Source organism: Triturus cristatus, chromosome 8 (assembly GCF_964204655.1).
Source record: "Triturus cristatus chromosome 8, aTriCri1.1, whole genome shotgun sequence".
NCBI lineage: Eukaryota > Metazoa > Chordata > Amphibia > Caudata > Salamandridae > Triturus > Triturus cristatus.
In genome coordinates, this window is record NC_140591.1 from 720,399,565 (window position 1) to 720,419,228 (window position 19,664).

The 19,664-nt window shown below is 45.5% G+C and overlaps 1 protein-coding gene across 1 annotated transcript in view; it reads left to right on the top strand.

Moving 5' to 3' along the window:
- ABCC4 (ATP binding cassette subfamily C member 4 (PEL blood group)) overlaps nucleotides 1–19,664 on the top strand; it is a 1,516,984-nt gene that overhangs the window by 1,209,097 nt on the left and 288,223 nt on the right. The window contains exon 26 of the mRNA XM_085622127.1: nucleotides 10,457–10,612. Within this exon, the coding sequence (XP_085478253.1) occupies nucleotides 10,457–10,612 (156 nt within the window). The remainder of the gene's footprint in view (nucleotides 1–10,456; nucleotides 10,613–19,664) is intronic.

Sequence of the window (19,664 nt, forward strand, 5' to 3'; positions counted from 1 at the left end):
CATTCAATTACACGGCGCATGCAATGTACAAGCACCGAATTTAGCATGCGTCCTACGGGGTGTCCCAGTGCCTGTGATTACGCCTTCTTTCACACTGCTGGCTAACGGTAGTTATTTGATTTTGAATAGTGAAGCTTGCTGTGGGATGTTAGTGGGAATCCCGTATATTGTAACTGTCTCGCAGAAAGTGGTCTGCTGCAATAATGTTCTCTTTCCACCCCCGCATGGGCGGCTGGATGCTTCCATCTGGCCTTCGATTCCAACCTTGAAAGCAGAGTTCAACAAGTTGAGCAGAATAAGAGCCTTATTGTCCCAAAAAGAGGTGTCTTTGACTTCCTCTCGTGAAACATTCGACCTTCACGTTGCTAATACGCGCACAGAGGTACAGGCGCTTCTGAATACTGACCTCCCCCTGCATTTCGGCTCTTTGATCCAAACTATTTTCAATGCCTCGTCCACGACCGGCCTGGCTCATTTTTTTAAACTTGTGGGCTCGGGTCTCGTGACCTCTTTCCAAACTATTTTCGGTGTGGTTCCGGGCTTTTTTCATTCCCTTTTCTCGAGCATCTTTGGAGGTGTTCCGCTACTTCTGGCGCTAGTGGCAGGTGTGCTGCTTTTCCTTTTCATACTACGAAATGGCTGCTCCATCTGTGCCACTCGTGCACCTGTCCCGCCTGCAGCTTCTTCGGGATAGGATGCTTGACTTTTATGGAACTCTGCCATTGGCGACATTAAGCCTGGCATATGGATTGTCCTTCCGGTATTGCTACTTCACCTGCGTACAGCCTGTGCTACACTGCCTGGATTGCCCCTTTGAATGGCCTTTGGATTTGTGCTTGACCAGCCTGGTGTCTCCGGTGCCGGATTTCGATCGACTAATGAGGCCCTTAGTGTCTCACGAGTTGACCTGTTCTGGTGTCCGGATAATGGCTTGTGGAGCAGCACATGGGATCCTGGGTAATTGGGACATCTCTACAGCTGCCTACAACTTCTTGGCTATGAGCTATTTGGAGGAACATTCCGGGTGCCCTCTGATCGTGCTGGAAGCTCCGCTGATTGAAGAACACGTGTGTTCCTTCTCGTTGATGGATTGGATGGCTGAGACTTTCGCTGGCCCTGAAAATGATTTTTTGTTGGAAGCGGTTGCCACATATGCTGCCTATACATTCATGGATTGACTGAACTATCGTCCTTGGCGCCTGTCGCTCCTGGACAGCACCCTGCCGCGGCATATACACTTTTTTTGCTTTCTCCCTGATGGTTGTTTTGAGTTTTTTTAATTGATTATATTTTTTTTCCGGACTCCACAGTTTCCCCTTTTTGCTTTTCAATTTTTTTCGTTTCAGACTTTAACTCATTCTGATCCTTTGAATTGGTTACGCCTTGTTCTGCTCTGACGAAACTGAACTCTGCGTTCTCTCTTTTCTTGCCTACTAAATAGTGCTTCGATCAAGGGGGCGTGTAGTGAGTTCTCTCTGACTACGTACAGGCATTGTTAAGTTAGCATAACCACGTTAGATGTTAGAAAGCCATCTTTTTGCTTTTGCACACGGCACTACGTTTACATGTTATTTCTTAAAACAGACTGTTGACTCGAGACTTGCTTCACACAAGCGCGATCTGTTGTTACTATCCCAAGCTCTGCGCAGCGACCTTGGTCTGTACATGGTGTGACAAACAGTCTGGGGTATTACACAATGCATGTTTTTCACTCTAGGTTGATCGGCCCACTATTTAGCCATAACACACGCGCAGCTGCAAATGCCTGAAAATTAGTGCTTTTAGTATCACAGACATCATGTTTATTATTCAGACCGAAGACGAGCCTTCCTGCGAGAAGTCTCCTGATGCTCCTGTGATGTGATTTCACTAAGCTGATCTTTGAGGTATGGGGTCCCCTATTCAAGCCTAAGAGACCTTCTATTAGCATAATAATAATATTAGCTTCTTAGTAAAGGGAAGGTGGTAGTATCCACTGTCATTATAATATGATCACCCCTTTTATATTCTATGGTATTGTAACTATGTTGCTGGTTTTGATATTAATCATTTGTCTGCTTGTATTAGCCAAAGTACTGCATCTTAGGACACGTGGTCTATAAAAATAAACCCCTTTTTATTTACAACGTGTCTCTGTTGATTATTGTTGTGGACTGATGTGAGAATAATATACGAACAGGTATTTCCGATTCCCACCATTCCTGAGTATGTACTGAGTCGCTTGTTCTGGGTTGTCTACACATTGGGACCGCCGAGCTAAATCTCGGATAACGAATGGGACACTTATGCTAGCCGGATACTGGGTTCTGGGTTCTGAGGTGAGTTTCTGGTACACCACAATTCACTGAGGTCCTGGGGTTCTTCGCATAGTTCTGTGTATCAGCAGAATCCCTGCAACAGTTCTGTATGGATGACCACTTTGCCCATTCGGTCCTTTAGGTCTTTTTAGTGTGAAATTGTTTTACAGACCCACATCTGAGGAGATATTGCTTGGGTATCTATTCTAAGGTGAGGAATCTGCAGCTAGAAGTCTCTATCAGATGAACAAGTTACTTACCTTTGGTAATGCCTTATCTGGCAGAGACTCTATCTAGCCTTAGATCCTTACTGACCTACCTACCCTTTCTGTTCTGCAAATAGATTTCTACAGTCAAGGTTATTACCATTTCACCAGTGGTCAGTTCTCTTCGTGGTCCATGCTCCTGGTGTGGAAAGTCGTGAAAAGAAACTGATGTCAATGCAGTTGGGTGGCACCTATATATAGGCACTGCATACGTCATGCCCATCATGGACGACACCACGCGAAACCGAATGATGCCACCATCGGCGTGCAAGGGTGCTGCTCACGAAATGTTTCTGGATCCAGTCTGACACCTTGGGATAATTCAAAGGTGAGGAATCTGCAGCTAGATGGAGTCTCTACTAGATAAGGCGTTAGCAAAGGTAAGTTCATTAGTACAGTTGAAGCAAATAAGGTGTTATTCAACTACATTTATTTTCACTGTCTTCTCTTAAATATTTATACAGCTTCAGTATGCCTGTAGATGTGCAGTTGAGGAAAATTATATCTTTTTGTTTATTTAACATTTTATTGGCATTTTTGTAGATAGCTGCAAACGGTACATTACAGTAATATTCAATAGTGCATACATGATGGTTCAAGATATTGTACATCAATTGTTCATCTTCTACAGTAAGCAATAAGATTTTCTCTTTTATATTAATCATACATTTATACAGGGTTACATTATACAGCATTATGTCCATGTCTTGTTCCACTAGTCACTGACATCCGATATTGCCTCCTCTTGTGGTTCACAGATATTACCTCGGAATGCGTTCCATCTGACCCATACCCAAGACCATTTTTTGGGGCATCGCCTATGGACCTAGACTGATTTTTCAATTATCATAACCTTGTCCATGTCACAACACCATTGGTGATGGCTAGGAGTTTGTCTTGGTCCCCAGTGCTGTGGTATATTAAGCTTTCCCAGTATCATACCTAGTGTCACCCAGTCTTGAGACGCATGATTATGGTCCATAGGCTCCCAGATGTTGAGCATTCATCTCTTTGGTTCCAGCGGAACCGTGACTCCTGTGACTGCTGAAATTGTGCGCATAACTGCTTCCCAATAACATGTAATTTCCAGGCAGTGCCAGAGCGTGTGTAGGAATGTACCCTCTGCACCACACTGTCTCAGACATAGTGGTGTATCCGTATTGCCCAATTTATGCAAAAGAGTGCGCGTATACTAAGTGCGATGCAGGATTTTCAATTGTATAAATTTTAGTTTAGAGGGCATCGCTACCTCTTTTGGGGGCGTGATTGCTTCCTGCCAATCTGCTTCATCCAGTTCACCCACTTTAGACTCCCATTGCTCCTTAAGGGTTGCCGTGGGGTCCGGCTGAAAATTTATTAATTTTCGGTGTGTTTGGGAGATGTTTTTTTTGCTCAAATGGTCAGTCAAAAGTCTGTCCTCTAGTGGCTAGGCCTCTGGTAGTTGTGTGCCTGGTGCAATTACTCCCATGAGAGCGTGCCTAATCTGCATGTATCTGAAAGATTCCGTCTGTGCCAGTCCATAAGTGGTTTGTAATTGTGCAAATGAGACAACCTCACCTTTTTTCCAGAGATCTCCCCCCTTTGAGATACCGATTAAATCCCACTGTCTAAATCCCTTGGTATTTTGTAGATTGCCCAATCGTCGAGTTTCCCATAATGGTGCGGCCTGCGTTATGACCCCCTCCCTGCCCAGCGTTCGTTGTGCCTCAAACCAGATTTTCACTGTGTGTACTGTTGGACCTGGGAGATTATTCTTCCTCGATTTGTTATATAGTGCCCCCATTATCCCCTCAGTGTCTAGGAGAGGCCTGTCCATGCGGAACGGTGGTTCTCCTTGAGGTGCATGAAGCCATTGATTAATTATCATCAATTGCGACGCCCAGTAGTATAGTTTTATGTTGGGGAGGGCGATTCTACCGTCATACCTCACTAGTTTAGTCATAGATATACGGGCCGACTTTCCATCCCCTAAGAGAGTGGTCACCTCGGCGTTTAGCGCAGCGAAATATTCCGGTGAAACCGGGAACGGCGTATTTTCCAGTACGTATAGGAATCTGGGGAGAGCCATCATCTCAAAGAGGGCTGCCCTTCCCAGTAGCGTGAGTGGTAGTGATCTCCAATGTTTAATGTCACAGTGGAATCTCGCCAGGAGCTGCGTGAGGTTCTCTGAGACAAACTGCGTGTTCTGGTGTGTTATATATATGCCTAGATATTTTAAGCTGCTGGCGGCGATCTGTATTTCGCAGTTTTGCGGAATTCTCGGCGGGGCACCGTAGAGTATGTAGAGGAGCGATTTTGCCCAATCTATGGTATAGCCGGAGGCCCGCCCATATGCCGCACATATATCCAGTAGACAATTAATAAAACGTGCCGGCGACGCCAGGTACAGCAGTATATCATCTGCATACAGCATCCCATAGCCCACTTCAAATCACGGATGACCTGGTCCTTTCGTATCCATGCCGCCAGTGGTTCCATTACCAGCGTGAGGAGGAGTGGTGATAGGGGACAGCCCTGCCTCGTTCCTGTTCCCAGAGGGAAGTACGCCGAAATGCGACCGTTCACTACAACCTGCGCCAGGGGTTTTGTATATAGCAGCTGCACCCACGTGCAGAAACTTGGGCTGAATCCCAGGTGGCGGAGAACCGCAAAGAGAAAGGGCCATTCGACAAAGTCGATAGCCGTGCGTGCATCTAGGGACAAAATTACCCAGTCTTCCTTAATTGTATGTCTGCGCGCCATGACACTATGTAGTCTCCGCAAATTAAGCGCCGTGTTGCGGTTCGGCATAAATCCGGATTGGTCCAGGTGGATTAGTGTTGTGAGGTGTGGTTGTAGCCGCATGGCCAAAGCTTTAGCTAGTATTTTGCACTCCGCATTCATTAAGGAAATTGGCCTATAGGACATGCATTTCTGCGGCAGTTTGCCCGGTTTGTTTATTGCAACTATCGTCGCTAGGTACTGATCCCTGGGCAACTCCCCCTTCTCCAAACTATCTTTATACATATTAAACAGATGGGGCATAAGTCGTGTCACTGCTTTCTTATGAAATTATATATCATTGGGTCCTAGGGCTTTTCCCGTATGTAATGCGCCTAGTGCTAGCGTGAGCTCTTCCAGATGCAAATACGCTTCTAGAGCTTGAGCTGCTTCATGGGTCAGTGCTTTCATTTGTATGTCTTTTAGGAAGGCTAGATATTCTTCTATTGTGGCTGTGGCCATGTGTGTGTATATCTTCTCGTAATGGGCTGCCAAAGTACCAACTATATGCTGTGGGTCTGTGGTTAATCGTCCCGCCTCCAACCTAAGTTGCGCCACCCACCTGCTTGCCCGTTCCCTTCTGTCTAGTCATGCTAGGAGCTTACCTGCCTTATCACCTAATTCGTAAATAGTGTGTTGCGTGCCAGTGAGTTTGGTTTTCACCTCCTCCTATGCATAGGCCCTGTATTCCTGTTGCGCTAGGTGTAACTTATGTGGTGAGGTGTCACTGGTGTCTGCAGCATGATCAGTCTCATCCTGGGCTACCCCCTGCTCCAAAGTCTCCATCTTCTGTTGTTGGGCCTGTTTATGTCCTACAACTAGGGAGATTGCATGGCCCCGTAGTACAGTTTTATTTGCCTCCCACAAAAGCGTTGGTGATGTAACTGAGTGTTCATTTTCTGCAAAATATTGCTCTGTAGCCATAAGTAGACCCTTCCCAATCTTACAGTTTTTGAGATATCTGAGATAAAGCGGGAACAGACGGTGCCATCCCGGGGTGTAGGTTGCGTATGCCATAAGTACGGGGAGTGGTCTGAGAAGCCCCAGGGAAAATTTGAGATCTCCAATATCCCTTCTAGCCACGTTGCCAGTGTAAATATATAATCTATCCTTGAAAGACTATTATGAACACCAGAGTGAAAAGTGTATAGTCGCTCCTGTGGATATCTGTTGTGCCAGCTGTCAATTAAACCAACTGCTTCAGTAAATTCTACTAATGTGCGGTTCACACTACCTGGGTCCCTTGGGGACTGTCTATCTATGGCTGCGTCCATCGTAGCGTTGAAGTCGCCTCCCACAATGAGTTCGCCTTGCGGGAGTGATAAGAAGAATTTTCCCAGGGCGGGGAAAGTTACTTTGTGTAACGTCGGTGGAATATAGACAGACATGCTATCGCTGCAAACCGCCCCTGGTCGTCCGTCCAAGACCCGTTCAGGATCAGTGGGAATAGTTTATTAATCAAAATCCCTACCCCGAGAAACTGAGGTGAATTCCGAGTGTATCGCCATTTTGTAGCCCCATCTATCCAGGGCCTTACAAGCCGTGCCCATCAAGTCCGTTTCCTGTATCAGCGCTACAGCTGGGCCTTTACGTTTAATGTATTGGAGGACCAGCCCCCTTTTTATTTTATCACCAAGACCATTTACTTTCCATGACATCACAGTGAAGGGAGGGTGCGGCGTCATGGAGATCGAAGACTGGGTGGGTAAGTCATCAAGTGGTGTGCCTATTCGTAGTGCGTGTGCCATCGTCTATGTAAGGGTGAAAGTTGCCCTGTAAAATGCGTGTCCATTTATAACCGTGTATGCCATCATGTAGCGTATTTGTGTTCTGCATCAAAACCAACAATAACCCCTTAAACTGTACCCTCCCCCCCCCCGCACGGTGGATTTAAAACTACCTGCCACCCCAACTCAGCAGAGTGCTTATTCCCCATAACTGTGTACTTGCATAAGGAGGAGAGCTGTGCGATGTTCTCCGCTATTCATTCCTTGAAAGTTGCTTTTTACTGCGGCTAAATGTTCATATCAAATTGTCTCTGCCACTACCCCAAGTGTCTCTGGTACCGCCACTCAATAGTGTCCAGCTTGGTCTCCGTCCGTGGGTTACTTGTAACCCTGGGTGTAGGTCGCGAAGTAGCGCTACGCGTAGCTACGCAAAGTGCACTTCGCACTATGTGAGCTACGCGTAGCACTTCGCGAACTGCGTAGTACCCTGTTCACACTGTGCAAGATGTCGTTTTCAATGATTGCACAGTGCGGACAAGCAACCGGCATTGTGCAATCATTGAAAACGGCATCTTGCACAGTGCGAGCTGTAGTTTTCTGCCGCTCGAGTAGATTTTTACTCGAGCGGCAGCTTTCTCAACGAGGACTGGTAGTTTCTCATCGCGAGTGGTTGCGAGCATGCGCGACCACTCGCAATGAGAAACCTGACTTCCCCGCGTTGAGAATCTCGCCGGGAGGTTTATTTTCCACGCTCGTGATCGCCAACTTGATGTTGCTGATCGCGAACTTGGAAAAAGTCTCGCCGGGATGTCATTTTGCTTGCTCGCGGTCACCAACTTGATGTTGAGGACCGCGAGGAAGCAAAAAATGACCGCTGAACTACGCAACGCTACACTATGCGTGTTTGCACTGTGCTACGTGCAATTCGCGTAGTGTGAAGTAGCACAAACTTCGCAAACTACGCGCGCGTAGCGTAGTGCTTTGCCCAGGCTTAGTTACTTGTAATGTTATCGGCTCCTCATGAACCCATCAATGGGGTGTTCCCACTTTGGTCCTCTCGTCTGTGAAGCGTGGCATCAATCTGAGTTTCCATCCGCTTGCTGTTGTGAGCCACCAGATGTTTCCACCTCTCTAGTTTCCGACGAAGCTCTTGGTATGGGCTGGTACGTCTGTTTGTCTTTGCCTCCTGGGTCCCATGGCAGGGCGCTACCCCTCCAGCCAGTCGTGGGCCTCTTCTGGTGTCGAGAAAAAACAGCTTTTCCCTTCTGCCTCTACTCTTAGTTTTGCTGGGAACAGCATTGCGTACTTAAGTTCTCTATTTCGCAGTTCTTTCTTGAAGTCCATAAAGTTACGGCGGTGCTTGGTCACCGCTGCCGTGTTGTCCGAATAGATGATCACACTGCAGTTATCTACCGGGAGGGGGGGGGGGGGGTGCCGCGTGCCGCCTGCAGAATCGTATCTCAATCCCAGAAGTTAAACATGCGTGCCAGTATGGGTCTGGGGGTGCCCCCGGTCGGGGCCGTCCCCCAGGTACTCTGTGGGCCCTCTCCACCGAGAAAAAGCTGGAAAGTCCACGCGGTTGTAGCTGAGTTTTAATAGGGTCTTTGACAAATAGATCCAAGGCCAGCCACCTGAGACTCTCCGGCACCCAGACCAGACGAACATTGTTCCGCCTCGATCGGCCTTCCTGATCATCCAACTTTTCCGCCATTTGCTTATGGGCCAGTTCCAGTTTTTGCACCTGTTTCTGCAGGGCCACTGTGTCCGTGGAGAGGGCTGCCGTAGTTGTTTCTACCTCTGTTATCCTTGTGTTCATTTTTTAGACATCCTTTCTCCTCTCAGAGAATCGCTGGGATCATGTGCGGGCGTGATCACCCCAGTCATCAAGTATGTTGCGCCACCTTTAGTATCACCACAGAATGGTCCAGTCAGAGGCTTAGGGTCCAGGGGAAACCCGATCTCGTTGCCCTGTTGTCACCAACCTTCAGGATCTGAGTGAAGCAGCTTATGCATGGACGGGTTCCACTTTCTCACTGGTTCGCATCGCCAACACCGCTCTGTCTCGTAAACATTCGGACTATGCTGCTGCGTTGCATGGCGGGCCATTTGGGGCACGCCAGAAGCACGAGGGCCCACAGTTCACTAATCAGGCACCCCCTCAGAGCCTCGGTCACGCCCTTATCGGATGTGCGGCGGAGTCGGCAATGCGCTGTCTCCGCCCTGGTCCCAGCGCAGCTATCGGGTGCTTCCTACCGCCTCTTGTCCATCCGACGAGCGCGGTTCTTGAAGATTTAACCTCTTCCTGGGCCGCTGCATCGTCGACTCACCCGTTGTGTTGTAGCTGTGGCTTGCAGCGGGTGTCTTTACTATTTGTACTCTCTGAGTCTCTTCCGCTTTCGTGGGAGTCCGGACTGCTCACGTCTCTGGCCTTGTCTGGCTTACCCGAGGCCCCGGCTTCTGTCCAATTCTTGGGCCGCGGCTCCGCCCCATGGTCCCAACCTCCTCCGGTTGGTCGTACTGCTCTCAAACTTTCTGTGGTCGCACCACGGTGGTTACGGAGTGGTTTCTGTCGACCTGGCTTTATTTGGCCACAGGATTAATTACAGGATAAGTGGGGAAAAATGCATTGAGCGTGGAGTTCCCTCAGGTAGCGGCCATGTTAGTTGGCTGCTAGCCATGCCCCCCGGAAAATGATATTTGATTTTTTCACCTCACATTTAATTATGTCCTCTTGAAGTACCCAGCAATATCATCATATGATAATCTACTTAACTTGATTTGTTCCTTTATTTTTTCTGCTCGTGTTGTTTTAATCAAAACCTTCCATATCTTTTAAAACTTCTTTAAATTTCAGCTATATTTATATCATTCTTTGTTATGGATCATATATTCTCTTTTCTATTCCTCCACTGTTGGTAGATACCTTGTTTCTCCCCTTTGTTGTTATCCCTAACGTTGTTTTCATCATTGTTTAATTAGTATTCCTTGTGTAGCCCATCTTCTAGGGCTACTGTTCTTGTTTTAACTGGCACTCACTCCATTTCTTTCCTTTCCAAAGGCCTCTGCAGCTTTCCCTGCACCCTACTCCTGCTTAGTTCCCTTGCAAACAGCACACACGTCAGAGAGTAGAATACTACTTCTTATTTTCTGAAAATTCAACCGCAATACCCACTTCCTTTTCTATGCTTTGAAAATAACTTGATATCATATTAATTTAATCATTTTATTTTGGGTGATCGTACATGCCTTTTTTGTTACTACTTGTTTTGTTAATTTAATGATATCACATCTTAGCTCCCTCCATTCGATAGACTTCTAACTATTTACCTCTTTTTGAATATGATAGATTTTTATTTCACGTTCCTTACTTCCGTCAGTTAATAATGAACACGTGTTACATTTGCAGGTTGGAATTGTGGGAAGAACAGGCGCTGGTAAAAGCTCCCTGATTTCGGCCCTTTTTCGACTTGCTGAACCTGAAGGGAAAATTTGGATCGATAAAGTTCTGATATCAGAACTTGGACTTCATGACCTGCGGAAAAAAATGTCGATCATACCTCAGGTAATAAGTCTGTTATTTACTTGCCTTCATGCGCTTGCACTGTTTTCCGCAATGTTGTTCTAAGACTTTTTCTTCAACAGTTTGATGTGTGATTTAAAAACGAATGCCACTTTTACAAAGGGTTAACCAAAGTTAACAAGTTAAAGGGTTGCCCTATGCCGGAGAAAGAACTTACTGGTTTGTTTTTCTCCACCCGATTCCCCCATCAGGTTCATATGCCCCTAAAATTGGCCGCTCTCATATCTATCTAAAACTCCAAGCAAAAAGAAAAAGTAAGAAATGGACAGACGTTTTTGTGGGGTGTCGAAGCAAGGCCCACGAAGTGATAAGCGGAGACTATGGGGCTTTATGACGATTACTTTATTATATGTCAATAGTCAATACGTGATAGTGGAGAGCGGTCCTTATCGCTCCAGTGCCGCTGTCGGAATGCCTGCCTCCCAGTGTTGCCAGATTTTTAGACCCGTGTGGAAATATGGATTTTTCTGATCAGTTATGTCCCCTATCTTGGACCCCAACGGTTTCATGTATAAATCACAAGTACATGTATGTTCCCTCCAGTTCCAGTTATGAAGACGCAAACTCATGTGCGTCCACCGTCAACATGTCCTCTTTCAGATCCGCCATGAATAGGCTGGATATTCCATTCCTAAGTATGAAAGGCCACCGGCTTTATATGGTTCACTTATGCCATTCTACAGTCCAGGCAAGTAGGCCCTGATTCTGTCATCAAGCTTTTCTTGCTTTCTACCTCTGAAACTTCAGTCTGAGCCTGCATCTGTGACCATGAACTTTGTCTCATTCCCTGCGTGGCTCACGATGCCTGACATCAGCCTGTTGCCTGCCAAGAAACTGTATTTCACCTTCGAAATTATCTGCTCCGCTCCCTGCCCAATGCATTCCTGTCTAGTAGTTTAAGTAAACATTCTTCCAGCTACCGAGCAAAGGCCCGGCTTCTCTGTCTTTATGCAAGTAATTCATAGCCTTATTATTATGGAAGACTTCTGCCCTCGCATCTAGTGTAGACACTTAGACGCTTGTACACGCACTAACAGTCAGTATAGTCAGTATAGAATAAGATTCTACTCTAAGAGACCTCTCTTTTGGATAACATAGTTCTTTAAACATAGGATGTTAGATATGATTTGGGATTAGGTTGACTTGACCCTCCAGACATCTGTCGCCACATGTAGAGCTAAATGTCAAGTCCCCTTCACCCCCTAGCTGCACGTCAATCACACGTCATGCTGCTGCGCGCGCATTTCTGCCAAGTATTTCTGCTGACATTGCGAAATTCTTTCATGGAACCACCCTATTATGACATCACACCTGATGACGTTCTTTAGTCACACCCAGTTACACCTACTTTTGCTACGTATGTATGTTTTATCTACACTATCAATTGTTACGCCTCTTGCATTTGCTTCACTGTAATGCCTATTGTATGAAAGTGATTAATTATCAATAATGTATGTACTTCACTTCCTGAACCTTCGTGGTGATGGAACTTGGAGCAACCGATTCGAATCGTCCATTGGAATAAAGCCCATTCCGAACCTCTAATACCACGGATTCTGCCTCTTATTTATTGAGCTATTTTTATTATGTTTCTGTATCAAATTAAGTCCCGGTAATTAAATTATTTACCACATGAATGGCGCCCGAATAGGGACCCTTTCTCATCTCACGCGCCGGCGGTGCGTTGCAGGCCCGGTCTCCTGCCACAGCTGGACGGACAACAACGCGTACCAGCAGGATTTCCTGTATCTCCCTCCGGTTAAGCGGGGGCGACTGAGGCTGCGATCAACACCCAGACGAGGCGGTGAGAAGTGCGAAGTATCCCGACCAGAGCCTAGCTGAGAGAGCAAGATCCGAGGTATACAGAGGCCCACCAGGTTTCCGAAGCTCAGAAGTGTCCGAAGTTGTCGAGTCGAGTCCAGTCCGGTCCAGTTCAGTTCAGTTCCGTTCCGAGGCCTTCCGTTCCGAGCTACCCGGTGAGTACCATTACTGGGGAGGCGTTCTGACGTGCACATAGGTTGTGCCGGTCAAGACGGGTTTGGGTACACAAATCCGGTCTGCACTGTTTTAGCAGTGTATCTGTACTGTTTAGCAGTATATCTAGTATATCAAGTATATATATTCAGAATAATTCAGTTAATGCCGAGTATTATGTTTAGTGATTAAGTTTCCTTAGATCGTCATCATCATCGTTGCTCAGTTAAATGTTAAATGTTAAATGTTTTTTAATACGTTCTGCATATTGTGGTGTGAATGACTGTTCATTATCGTGTTTATTGTATTAAGTTTGTTCAAGATCAAGTATCAGACCAGTTCTCAATATGCCGCTCTTTTCGAAATTAAGACAGTTCACAACTAGAAAAGGGGTACTCGAAGAAGCTGTTCCTATTCCTCCTAGGGACACTCCAGGGTACTTCATGTATCATAAGCACGGCTTAGACGCTATACTATTTCTTGATTTGTGGGTAGACTACACCAAGGAATTACCAGAAAGTCAGAGGTGGCCCGCAGCTGGGACCTGGGATGCAGAGTGCATCATGAAAGTAGAGGAAGAGTTATGGAAAAGGAAAGCCAGACAGTCACAGAAAGACGCCGTTGAGTTATGGCGCAAAGAATCTCATAGACGTACAGAAAAAGCACTCCGACAGGAAGAGAAAAATAAAGAGAATTCAAATAAAGTCCGAGAAAATCTATTAATTGAAGAAGGTACACGAGTGAAATCAGAACAAGTAGACAGACAAAGAAATGCCCTTATGAAGGGTATGTATCCCCTTCTGGCCGAGGGATTACCTAAGGCTACTCCGGGGATACCAAAAGACTTGCCACCCCCATTATTTCCAATAAAAGTACATCCTAAGGGGCATCCTAGAACCGCAGAAGATGTTTTTCTTTCCTCATATTTAAATGACGCAGCTCCCGAGTATGCTAACCCCGCCCCACATAGACCGTCGGCCGGGGAGGTTCAACGCCAAGATCCTGTATCTGTATCTCTACAACAACAAATCCTGACACAAGTTCCGGCAAGCACACCTGTTTCCACATCTGTTCCTACAGCTACTTCTATAGCTGTGTCCACACCTATAGTTGCTGTATCGCGTTCTACGAATCCTTTCACGCCCGATACCCCAGACGGGGCTACGGGAGGTGCTACCAACATTTTTTCTACGCCACCCAGAGTAAATAAACTTACCTTTCAAGAGTCAGCACATCCACGTACCCCCAAACTCATAAATGCCCGCACGCTTAAGGAACTTCTTATAGATTGTAGATATGACCCTGTGCCCGGCAAAGAGGACGAAATGATCATGGCATCATTACGTATCAGACGAGCCGCGGTGTATTTAGGGAAGCTACCAGGAATGACTATGCATCTAGATAATATATATCATTTTGTCCAAACAGGGCGAGATTCTGAATGTATTAACAGAGCTATGGAATACCAGAAAGTGGAGATACAGGGGGAACTGTTACGTTTCCTCATAAATTGTGTGATCAGAAATCAAGACCGACCGGGGGTAGACCCGGAAACAATGGAAACTCTTACCAGATGGAGCCAGAATATATCAGAAGGGAGACATGATAGGCAAAAATGTATAATAGCCATGTGCAGAAAGATCCGTAAAGAAATAGAACGCCTACACGAAGAGAGATTAGCGGTAGACCAGTTTGAACAAAACGAGGAGGAGGAAGGATCAGGACTGTCCACAGGACAGTCAGAAACCATAGCCTATGTAGGTAGAAGAAGATCTTGTAATAGTACTAGATGTTTTACTGACCCGATACGTCCGATATGTCCAGATAATAACAGGAATTTCCAAACACCTATAATAAATATGAGGTCCCCCGAGCATTCGTTCCAAGCCGCTGACAAATTACTGCGAGAACGAAGGGGTTATCATTTACTCGATTCTATGGATGAACAAGAATTAGCCAGGTCAGCCGTTCATTGGGTTGACAGTCCCGGAAAATATGGTGATGATACAGTAGCACACACATTTTTGAACCTCACCCCAGATGAACAGCGTTTAGCTGGGATTTATATGATTCAACAACTTCTTATACTATATAAAAGCCAACATTCAGATCCTGGTCCCTTACCTGATATATTGACTGAATTACTCACGAATAGATGGAGAGGTTCAGGTACTAAGCTAATTAAAGAAATACTAGAATCAAGAAAGCAGTACATTCTTTTTGTATGCCCAGAACATGTCTTACTGCCCATCAAGGAAAGACCGATGTATTACATGGACAGACAGAATCCTTTACGAGAAGTACACCCAATAAAGGGCGAGGACAATCAGTTTAAACGTGTATTTGTATATACGCCCATATCGAAAATAGAATTGTTAGAAATGAAGAAAGTGGTACCCAGTCATGACAAAGACCCAGCGGGTTTCCACCGAGAAATTAAAGACATGTTACTCATGGGAGAGTATACCTATCCCGACATTATGACAATATTAAAGGTATTAATGCCTGCTGGCATTTATGAAAAACTCAAGGAAAAAGAGTGGGAGGTGGGAGACCAAAAGATAGACTGGACAGCATTAGAAAATGAAGAAAAGGCCCGAGGTCCAGGTTCGGGGCTTGGGGACAAAACTAAAGCACTACCAGGTTTACTAGTACAGGTACTGCCACGTTTATTAACTACGAAAAAGGAAGACTGGGGTGCAATCTCAGCCTGTAAACAAAAGCAAGATGAAGACACTAGTGATTTCTATGCCCGATTTGAAAAATGTTTTGGTATAAATAGTGGCATAAAAGCAAGTAGCGAATCATACCCACATCTGTTTGTGACAAAATTAGTTGAAAATTCCTTGCCCCAAGTGAAGAATAGAGTATTAAAATTCGAGAGTACCTGGCAAGGTAATACCCCATCACAAATGTTACAAATGTTACAGTACCATTACAATAGAATTAGAGAGGAACAAGAACATGAACAAAGACGCATGAAAGACACGAAAATGAAAATGCTAGTCTCTCAGACAGTTCCAGCTGAAGGACATAAAAAGGGTACGACACATTCCGGTGAGTCAGCAGGACCTGTAAAAGGGACATGCAACTATTGTAAACAGCCAGGACATTACATACACGATTGCCCAGTCCTGAAGCGTAATATCGCCACAGGTAAAACACAGGAAAGACCACGGCCACCTAGACAGGATCAGAATGAACAAGGAGCCCCGCAGCATGCACAGTCCATGCCAGCTCCACAACAGTCTATACAGTTTGTGCCAGCTGCACCAGCGCTGCCGGTTGCTGCCACACAAACCACGACACGACAGCTGTACCAGACCGCACAGTATGACTATCCTGATTATCAACGATATGCATGAACCAGCCTAGAGAGGGAAGTTGACTTACCCCTTATCGAGGTCCCTGTAGACCAAGAAGGACCTTATGTACATAGTGAATTATTAGGCCAAGATAGAAAATTTTTACTTGATACAGGGGCAAGTCGAACAACAATAAAACACAGTGAAGTTCCAGGGGCACCCCTCTCAGGCTCACAGAATATTTCCCTTGGTTTTTCAGGAAAACCTATTGTTAATGAAGTATCACAGCCTCTTCCACTTACGATAGGACCTTTGACCAGAACTACAGATTTATTGCTTACTAAATCATGTCCAGAAAACTTGTTAGGTATAAAAACACTGAAAGCTCTAGGAGCTATAATATGTTGTTCTCCGGAAGGAGTAAGATTGTTTTTACGTGATTTCAAAGGTCACTATGTGTCTCGAGACATGGATCCCCGACTGCAGACTTTACCTACACATTTATGGGCACAAGGCCCTACTGATGTTGGTTGCATGAATATTACACCATATCGAGTTACACTAAGGGCAGGAGTGGTATTACCACGAATACGACAATACAAGTTACCACCAGATGCTGTAGTGGCTTTACTACAAATCATTGACGAGCTCATTGCCCAAGGAGTGGTTGTGGAAACAGACTCCAATGTATGTAATTCCCCGATAATTCCGATTCTTAAACGAACAGATCCAAAGGCCCCGCCAGTATATCGATTGGTTATTGATCTGCGCGAATTGAACAAATGCATTGTGCCACAATTCCCTGTGGTCCCAGATATCTCGTCATTACTGACAGCTATTGATTCTGAAGCAACATTCTTTACTGTAAATGATCTCAAGAATGCCTTTTTCAGCGTCCCAATAGATCCGGAAAGCCAATACTTGTTCGGATTTAGTTTAAATGGACGTAGCTTTAAATTCACACGCGCACCTCAAGGATTTACAGAAAGCCCCAGCATCTATAGCCAAGCACTGAAACAAGAACTCGACAGTATCCACATGCCAGTAAACACTGCCCTGCTTCAATATGTCGATGATCTGCTGATCACCGCTAGAAGCGAACCTGAATGTGAGAAAGCATCACTGACAGTTTTACAATTTCTAGCCGAAAAAGGGCACAAGGTGTCCCCTTCTAAGCTGCAATTCTGTGTCCAGCGAGTTGTTTATCTTGGACACTCGCTGTCCAAGGAGGGAAGGCAGCTTACACCCGACCGCATTCAGTTAATAGCTAACATGCCAATACCCAAGACACAAAAGGAGGTGCGGGCTTTTATAGGCCTCACTTCATATTGTAGGCAGTGGATCCCTCAGTATGCATTTCTAGCAAAACCACTCATTCAATTGACAACACAGGAGGCAGCCACATCGACTGTTCTCCCTTGGACTCAGGAACATGCACAAGCTTTTGAAAGCCTAAAGAAAGCCTTATGCCAAGCACCGGTTTTAGCAACACCATGTTACAATAAACAGTTTACACTCTTTGTTACAGAACGCGAAGGTACTGCCTTGTCAGTACTCACACAGGAACAGGCAGGATCCCACAAACCATGTGCTTATTTTTCTAGTACATTAGATCCCGTAGCTCAGGCTTTGCCTGCATGCCTGAAATCAGTGGCAGCAACAGCTTTAGCAATCAGACAAAGCGATGCCATAGTGTTAGGACATCCATTGACAGTTCAAGTACCACATGCAGTAGAGGTTCTTGTGAATCGAACGCAAACACAACATTTGACTATAGCGCGACTTACAGGGTATGAATTAACATTGTTTCAGCCACATATAGAAATCAGACGTTGTAACACATTGAATCCTGCCACACTTTTACCCGTAATCGGAACAGACCCACTAGCTCATGATTGTATTGATGTTATTACAATCACAACGAAACCCAGACAAGACTTGACAGACGTCCCATTGTCAGACCCAGACTTAACGTTGTATGTAGATGGTTCATGTATGAGAACAAGTACAGGAGAGTTAGTGGCCGCTTACGCAGTCACAACAGACACTGAAATCATTGAAACAAACTGCATAAATACCTTGTCCGCTCAAGCAGCAGAGCTCGTCGCTCTGACACAAGCCTGTATTCAAGCCACAAATAAAAGAGTCAACATATACACTGATTCACCTTATGCATTCGGAGTTGTACATGACTTCGGCGTGCTGTGGCGAGAGAGAGGTTATTTAACTTCTCACGGTGCCCACATTCAGCACGGACCCCTCATTCATGCCTTATTAGATGCAATACATCTACCCACTGCAATATCAATTATGAAATGTAAAGCTCATACGAAAGTTACTGATATCATTTCTCAAGGCAATGATCTAGCTGACAGAACAGCTAAACAGACTGCTCAAACTCAAACATCCGACATGACAAAGACAATAGTCCCGACGCCAACACATTGTATGACGGTTAAGGATCCCACTCTTGATGTAATTGACATACAGACACATGCTACTCCAGACGAAATAAAGAAATGGACTGAATTAGGAGGGATCCAAACGGATCAAGGATGGATGACGAAGGAAAAATCTGTGTGGTTCCTTCCTGATTCAATGGTCCAAGTTATAATTAACACTATACATAGTCCAGCGCATCTAGGAGAAAAAGCTATGCTAGACAGCATTCAACACATTTGGTTCAACAAACATTTACGAGCAGCAGCCAAACAAAAAGTTCGTACCTGTATGATCTGTTGTCAGTTCAACCCAGGAAAAAGCATTCCCGTAGAACAGGGTGGATTTCAGCCTCCTGATCACCCTTTTGAAGTCCTCCAGATGGATTATATCCAGATGGAACGATGTCGAGGATTCAAATATGTTCTCGTAGTTGTCTGTGCTCTTTCCCGTTGGACAGAGGCATACCCGGTTTCAGATTACACTGCCCCGACTACTGCCAAACAGTTAGTTCGAGAATTCTTCCCACGATACGGTTTACCACGTGTTGTCTACTCAGATAACGGCCAGCCGTTCTCATCCGAACTAATGAAACACGTTTCACTTTTGTTAGGTTATCAGTGGAAGTTTCACTGTGTCCGACACCCCGAGGCAGCAGGTCTCGTGGAAAGACATAATCAGACCCTGAAAATCAGATTGTCCAAAATATGCAGAGAGAAAGGTGTCGACTGGGTAGTAGCGTTACCAGTTGCACTCTTTTACATGAGAATGGTAGCACACTCTCGAACAGGGCTATCCCCGTATGAGGTGATCTTTGGCAGACCACCAAATATGTGGGGGACGCCTATACCACGTAAAATAACTGATATTGACTGTAATATGCTGACAGATTATTTGGCTTCCTTGATGTCTGCACTACAATCTTGTCGTTCACAGGTAGCTGCAGCTTTTCCTGACAACACTGAGGTGAAACCCCATGACGTAGTTCCGGGGGACCTGGTCTTGGTGAGGAACTTTGATCGAAAGACTCAGCTGGATCCTAGGTGGAGGTCGCCGCAACTGGTCTTGCTCACCACAAGGACAGCCGTGAAGATCGAAGGCAGGAAAGGCTGGGTACATTCAAGTCATATCAAGAAATTTCATGGACTACCATCGGATGTAAATACCACACCTCGTGTGTCTTCACCCATTGACTCAAAACTTCCTTTGGTTGAATCTAGTAATCACGAACAATATAAACTAAAACTCAGGTCTAACCAGTCAGGCAATTTGATTGTTTAAGTCCTCTCCAAGGTGAAGCGGTTGAATTTGTCTCT